The sequence below is a fragment of the Bidens hawaiensis genome, unplaced genomic scaffold (assembly GCF_021521415.1).
Source record: "Bidens hawaiensis isolate Kalapana, Puna unplaced genomic scaffold, B.hawaiensis_p1.1 tig00048379_1, whole genome shotgun sequence".
Lineage (NCBI taxonomy): Eukaryota > Viridiplantae > Streptophyta > Magnoliopsida > Asterales > Asteraceae > Bidens > Bidens hawaiensis.
This window is the reverse complement of record NW_027498667.1, coordinates 100185-107819: the sequence shown is the minus strand read 5'-3', so window position 1 is coordinate 107819 and position 7635 is coordinate 100185. Positions and strand designations below refer to the sequence as shown.

The 7635-nt window shown below is 38.4% G+C and overlaps 1 protein-coding gene and 1 long non-coding RNA gene across 2 annotated transcripts; one reads left to right on the top strand and one right to left on the bottom strand.

Annotated features, from left to right (window-relative positions):
* The first annotated feature begins 1592 nt into the window (after positions 1-1592).
* Positions 1593-2184, top strand: LOC143597489 (uncharacterized). Its single transcript, XR_013146919.1, has 3 exons — positions 1593-1656; positions 1757-1821; positions 1911-2184. It is a non-coding gene; the product is annotated as an uncharacterized LOC143597489 (long non-coding RNA).
* A 2413-nt stretch (positions 2185-4597) lies between these two features.
* LOC143597493 (putative sugar phosphate/phosphate translocator At5g25400) lies at positions 4598-6107 on the bottom strand. The gene has a single exon (XM_077075984.1). The coding sequence runs from the start codon at positions 6014-6016 to the stop codon at positions 4967-4969; it is 1050 nt and encodes a 349-aa protein (XP_076932099.1). The 5' UTR covers positions 6017-6107; the 3' UTR covers positions 4598-4966.
* Between the last annotated feature and the right edge of the window lie 1528 nt (positions 6108-7635).

Below are 7635 nucleotides of genomic sequence, written 5' to 3'. Positions count from 1 at the left end.
ACCGCTTGACATCGTCTGTCCACTTTAATTATTTTTATTATAAAATTTGAGTTCCACTTGCACTTTCCACTGATTCCATGTGGATTCGACATTTTACTTGCCCTAGCTAGTAAAGGTATTTTATAAGTGTTTTTGATTGACCTTTCGACATCGATCAAAAAGCCAGACTCACAAACTTAGGGGGTGTTTGAGATTCCTATTTTCCACTCCTTATGACTTATGAAGGTTTAATAAGTCTTTTTTATGTTGTTTGGGAACACATAAGCACTTTTACATTTCTCCTTATCAATAAGGCTAAAAATGGGGTTTTCAATAAGTTATCAACTTCTAGGCTTGGAATACCCATTACACCATTTCATTTCACCCAGCTTTCTTTAACCATTACACACTTACATTAATAAGCTAAACCAAACACTTTTTAAAAAACAACTATTGACTTATTGCCTTATAAATTAATCCAAACACTTTTTTAAAAACTCTTTAAAAAATCATAAGTGTTTTCAACTTATAAAAAAAAAAAAAAAAAAAAAGAAAGACACTTTTCAACCTAAATAAGACATCCTAAATACAAACTTGGATTAAAGTTTGTATGGCTTGTAGTTTATATTACTCCATAGCAATAAAGCTTGGATTAAAGTTTGTATGGACTAAACTTGGATTAAAGTTTGGATTATAGTTTATTACTCCATAGCAATAAAGGTTGGATTAAAGTTTGTTTGGCTTGTACACATCATCCGGACTTTCCTCCACAACCCTCCCACTGGAGAGGTGGTCTAAAGAGTGTGTGTTCAAATTTGAAATGAATAAAAGAAATGCAAATTTGTTAATAAGAAAGAAGTTGGTGATGAACTTCTACTGTTCAGATTATTAGATGGTGTCTCCCTCTCCAAACAACAAATCCTCTTTATTTATTTAAGCTAAACACTAAACAAAACAACCCTGCAAAATCTAATCATTTGCACTCCACTCAATCCATAATTTAGCTTCTTTTGTGTTCATCTTAACACAAATTCTTCTTCTTGGATGCACTGTTAAGACTTTAACGGTGAGAAAATATGATTATGCAAAGATATTTTTAATGATAGCTGGTGCTTGTGAGTTTAGAATATAAATTCAGTTTTCCATTCCGTTTGTTGGTGCTTGAGATGTACCCACACATGTCTGTTATAGAATTTTGATGCATGCTACTATCATATGTTTATTGTTTAACAAGATGCAATAGAAACAACAGCAAAAAGTATGAATATCCATTGCCACTTTCTTTCGACTACAAGTCCATCTATTAATTAGCCAATAAAGTCACTATATGATATAGTAGATTACTAGTATCATGTATGTTATAGAACCTTGAGTTTTTCAAGTTAAAGCTCTGGTGGCTGTTACATGTAGTATAATCAACTTGTCTGAGATGAAAGACTCTTTAGATTACCAGTTGGCTACTTTCCAAATATTAGAACATTTGAGTTGGCTTACTTGTGCAAATATCTGATTAACCACTGTGATAAAATAGTTTGGACATACATTGACACTACAATTAAACGGCTCACAGGGTACATGAGTTTTATTAACAAGTCACTTTGATCGTTTCTGCAGCCATTGCAACAGTTGTCACAATAGCAGAAATTCTCAAGAATAACGGTTTTGCTGTGGAGAAGAGTAAGTATTTTTCTTTGATGGACTCCTATTCTTAAATAATCAAGTTTGCATTTGTGAATGTGCATATTCTTCGTATTAAACTATGGTTAAAACCTTGCAGAGATCATGACATCCACTGTTGACATGAAAGATGAATCTAGAGGGCGACCCATCCAAAAAGCCAAGGTAAATTCATTATTAAAAACGCAGCGTATATCAAAACTTCCGTTAATGTAAATTATGGTGATGATGTAAATACGGTTATTGTTGGTTAGATTGAGATATTGTTGGGGAAGACGGATAAGTTTGATGAACTGATGGCTGCAGCTGCTGAGGAAAAGGGAGAGCTTGCAGATGCGTAGTTAAGGAGTAAAACGTTTTGGTGTTATTTGATATACATTATCGTTTCGGTTGGTATTTGGTAGAAAGTGTAGATGTTGCATAATCGGTGTTCTGAAACCTGCGAGTTGGTTTGTTGTTTGATTGAGAAGGTTTTTTGGATTGTTGCAATTTTGGGATCTCATTAACTTACATTTCAATATATTTTGTAAGAAATTTAAGGGATTTTAGGAAAGATAAATTAATAACATACGACAAAACAAATGTGGTTTGGTGCGTGATAAAAGTTAATGCCTTAACGGAGTTATTGAGTATATGTTTTCATTATCTTAAAAGACTAATATTAAGTGTTTTAGACGTGTCATGTGTTTTGCCTTTTAATATAGTGTTAATTTAAGACGTGCCATCTTATAAAAGTTAATGGAGTTATTAAGACGTGTCAATGTGTCATGTGTCTAGCTTTTAGTATGTTAAAAAAACTTACAAAAGGTCATTTGGTAGATGTGATTACATAGATGTTTTTGTGTTTCTAGTTGCGGTTCTCTATAATTTTCTTGGGTTCTAATGTTTAAGATGTGCAAGTTGTAGAATTGGAAATGGAAGTGGTGGTTCAATATCAGGCAATAAGAAAAGCAAGTATTTGAAATGGTTGATGACTGGTGAAGAGGGATGACCCGGAATCTACCCAAAAACCCATGTCACATAAGTCAACCCGAGCCCAAGAAAGAAGACCCGGACTCATCAGCGTTTAAGGGCTGCCACGATGCATTGTGACCCCTCAAGGGAACAAAAGAAATCTCAACCAATAAGAATACAAAGGTCACTGTCGCATTCTGTTTGGCCATTTCCACCAAGTGGGGACCAAAGACGTGATCAGTGACATCAGCCCCATTCTCCACAGCTTTAAATACCACATGAGAGGAAAACTCATGTATGCTCTCACACTAACTAATAGTTACACACCGTGCTTATTCCTATACACCTGAGTGTGGTCACATGAAGAACCCCCTTCCTGTGACGAGCCTAATGGTGTATGTTTTGCTAGATTAGTTGTTAGTCTTTGCTAACGTTTTCATCAAGTAGATCCGATTGTTGAAAGGATTTGGTATTGTATCATTCGGTATCCATACTTCCTTCTTCAATGAGTGTTTTGAAATTGAAGGATATAGATAATCAAAGATCTGGTTCGAGACCTCTTGTGTTTCTAAACTTTGTAAATGATGCATATTCACCCTCAAGGTTAAAAACTAATGAGGTTTATCTAGTTAGAACTTTATAAGATACAACACATATTCAAGAAAGAAAACAAGTCCAAATTCATCAGGCGAACAAAGAAATACTGAGTAGATCAGCTTAAAGATAGTATTTGAATACCATGAAAGAAATCATTAACAATTATCAATACAGAGTTTGAACTTGATATTTTTTATTCTTAAGTGTGGCAAAAGAGTTATGTGCTAATACTCCAGATAAGGGACGATTGGTCCAACTCCCAATCATTTTATACATGTGAAAGTTTCAATTCAATATCATAGTTTTGTTAATTACTTTTGTGACCACTAACGGTGTATTCGTTTCACAGAATTCGTGGGAATTCAAAGGAATTGGAATTAAAATCATAGTTATCTGTTATGATGGTGCAAGTATGAAGGAATTTATTTGGCACAATGTTCTTGTAGGTAGAGATGTTCAAAACGGTTTGGGACTAGGAACCGGAACCGGTTCCTAACCGGTTCCTATATTCAAAATCCCCTTTTAAACCGGTTCCAGGCTCGAACCGGTTCTCCCACCCTCGGACCCCTAACCTATCTAACCGGTTCTTACCGGTTCCTAACCCGGTTCCTGTACCGTAACCGGTCAAAAAACGGCTATTTTTTACCCCAACGGTCAAAAAACGGCCAAAAAAACCGGTTCCGGATGGTTCGGTTCGGTTCCGGTTCCTACCCGCCCCCACTCAGAAATGCAAGAACCGGTCACGGATCATCGGGTTGAATCAGATAGGGTCCGGTTCCTACAAAAAACGGGTAGGAACTGGTTCGGGTCCGGTTCGGGTCCACCGGTTCGGTTCCAGGAACCAGTTTCGTTGAACATCTCCACTTGTAGGTATGCATGTGAACAACTAGATAATGTATAATGTATTTTTCATATGGGAAGACAATATGACGAGGTTGGGCCAAGCATCGGTAATCCCAGCCTCATATCCGGCCTCTAGCATCGGGTATTCCCACTAGCTTGTTAAATAAACTTGTCCGATAGCATTATTTGCTTTAGTACGAGTTGGTACCTAGGGTCACTCAAAACGGTTACTTTTGTTAACAGTCAAGAGCGCCTTTTCCTAAGGAACGATATAATATCATGACCTTACTGATCACAATGATCAGTAGATTCTTTCATAGAATAAACCTTCACCAACAGCATTCACTATTAATTGGTTACTTATAAAACACACTCATCACACAATATCATAACAAGATTATTATTCACCAAATTGACCATGATGTGCAATTTGGCTACTTCAAAGTTGATTTTCTAAATCTATTCATACTCTTCAACAGAAAAACAATCCAAGATAAATACACACAAATCCATCACAAATGAATGATTTATAAACATGCATCACATATAAAAGATAAATATATCTCCATATATCGGAACCAAGAGTTCAACAACCTCAAAACCGCGATAAAATCAAGTAACAAACGACCAAAATGTAAAATAAATAAGATAGAATACAAGTCACCGGTGCACCAAAGCTCCTTCACTTTGCAACCCCATAACCGAAAATCCATGCCCGAAAACAATTCAAGACTCGGATCCACGATCATTCAACCACAAAGAAGTAAACTTTATAGTGTCTCCACAAGCAACCTTTTAAATAAATAGACATAAAAACATATAAATAACTAAACTAAAAACATCCTTCCTAACCTCATATGATCTTCATCCTCTTCTTCAATCACATCACATCACATCACAAGAAACTGCATATAGATCAATCGTCGGTTTCGCTCTTTTTCACCGACTTCTCCCCACTCCTCTCCTCTAACAACTTACCCGACTCATCATCCACCTGGGCCGCCTTCTTCTCAGCTTCCTTCGCCTTCAGCGCCTGCAACTTAGCATGATTATAATAAGCAACACCCAAGAAAGCAATCCCGTACCCAAACAGATTTATCGGCGTCACAGTATCCTTGATCACCGACCACGAAAACGCAATCAACAACCAATCCTTAACCACCCCCGCCACATTCATCGTCAAAGCCGACGTCTTCCCAACGAGCAAAAACACCGCAAGATTCAACAAAAACGCACACGTGGAGTTGGTCCCGAAAATCCAATAATCGAAATGGAAGCTCGAAGTCTCTCTCAACTTCGGGTACTCAACAATCAGCCACGGCACCGACAGGAACGCGAAACAACACGGGGCAACATAATAAAGCGAGGTAATCGGATTAAACGTGATCCCCTTCGAAGTCAGCAGGATCTGAATCAACACAAGCCTCGTCGCCTCGAAACAAACCGCGCCCAGCTGCAACATAACCCCCCAGGAATTGAACTTGGCCTCGCCGTAAGCCGCAATGGCGACACCGAATGAAATCGATAACATATTGGTCATGGTGTCCCCTTTAAAGCCCTCTTTCTTAAGCAAAACCCCAATGGAATAAACGGCAACGGGCATTAAAGCCTTGAGCATTTGAATAAAGGAAACGGAAAGGTAAATGTAAGCGGAATTGGAAAGCCATAGGCTGAGGGCGTAGAGCAAACCGATGGGGACGACGGATTTGAAATAGACGTCGCGGGTCATGTTGACGGGCTCGACGATCTTGACGACGCTGACGAGAACGTAGGCGAGTGAAGAGCAGAAGCCCATGTGGATCATGGTGAGTGAGATCGGGTAGGGCCAGTTGTAGAGCTTCTGGTCGAGGATGTATTTGTTGTAGACGATGACGGTGAAGCTGAGGAAGATCCAGATGGCGACGTAGGTGTACGACAGGATGATCTTCTTCAGCACGCCGTCGCTTAGGGTTCCACCTTTGCCCATTGGATCTGATCTGATCTGTGTGGATTGAATTAGGAGAAAGTGAACGAAACCCTGATGGGAATTGGGGATCTGGTGGGAATGGGAGGTGGGTTTTGTGATTTATAGAGATGAGATTGAGATTTGATTCGGGAGTGTTTTCTGTTAATGTGAAAGTGCGTTTTCAACGAGAGTAGGTGATGGATGGCTAATGAGGCCCAGGAAGACTTGTGAAGAGGTATGCACCCGCCATAACATCAAGCGGGGCGGGTCAACCCACAAGATATAGACAAGAGGCTTGAAATCAGGATGTCATGAAGACACAAAGCCAAAACCTATGCGCGTGGCGCATATCACATATGCTCACGCATATCACATTTGCGCGTGGCGCATATCACATATGCTCACGCATATTACATATGCTTGCGCATATCACATCTGCGCATAAAACATCTGCGCGTGAGAATAAAGAGAATACCTCGCGCATCCCCAGGATAGGCGCATCACACATGCACATAATCAACCACGTCCTTATCCAAATCAGGATAAGGACAACCATGATTGTGCTCATCAGACAACCTTCCAGAAGGTATCCTTTAAGGAATAAAGAATATGCTGATGTTGACAGCTGCCAATGAAGGGTGGACAACTCAGCAAAACCCATGTGCTACCACGTGATTGCACATGGGTCAGGTGAAATACCTTGGTCAGAGAATAATCAATGAAAAAGCACCAGGTGTCCTAAGAACACGTGGCGCGAAGCAATAGGAGGAGGCCAAAAAGGCCCTAATTGGGTCTGAGCCCAATCATTGGAAACCCTAACACTATGAATACCACACCACCTCCACAAGGGGAGGTAAGCAAGAAAATACATTCTAAGTCCTTACTCACTTTCAGATTATTATTATCTTCTCCTACGATATCTTATTCTCACACCGGAGGGTTACCCCAAAGAGGACCCCTCTGTCCCTTTCTGAGGGGTAAGTTCACGGTGCTGCTCGTTTTGTAGGTGGAAGAATTCATACTCCGGAAAACCATCGGTGATATAGCACACTCATACCCGAGGAAAGTTGATCGTCTACTAGTAAGTCGATCCACGTTTCTTCAACTTGGATACGTTTTTTTATTTTAGATGGGTGACATGTGAAGCAAACAAACAATTTCAACAATTGACGTTTTGTTATCTAATTTAACGAGATTTTTAAATATTAACAACTTTTAGTGATAAGGGATAACTTTGTTATTTAAGTTATATGTGATTATCTTTTCTGGAAATTGAGATTGTATAATGTTTTAATTTTAAAAAGGGAATATCTCATACAATATTAACCAAATTTTAAAAACATTCTAATTAGGTCGCTCATACATATTTTTCTCAAATTGACCTATTAATTAAGTTTCGTATGTTTAAGGTTTCAAGATCTTAATAGGATTCAAGGTTTATATTTAAACCCTTTATTAATAAATCAGTCTCATTTCGGGTTTTAAACTTTTTAAATCAAGTTTTATAAAAATCATGTTTATGTATTAAGCACGTACAGTCCAGTGATATAATGCATGCATCACTATGATATTTGGTTTATGTTTTAGTTCGTGTTGTTTTTAAAATCATATTGTAGTAATCATACTTGTCATACAGTTTG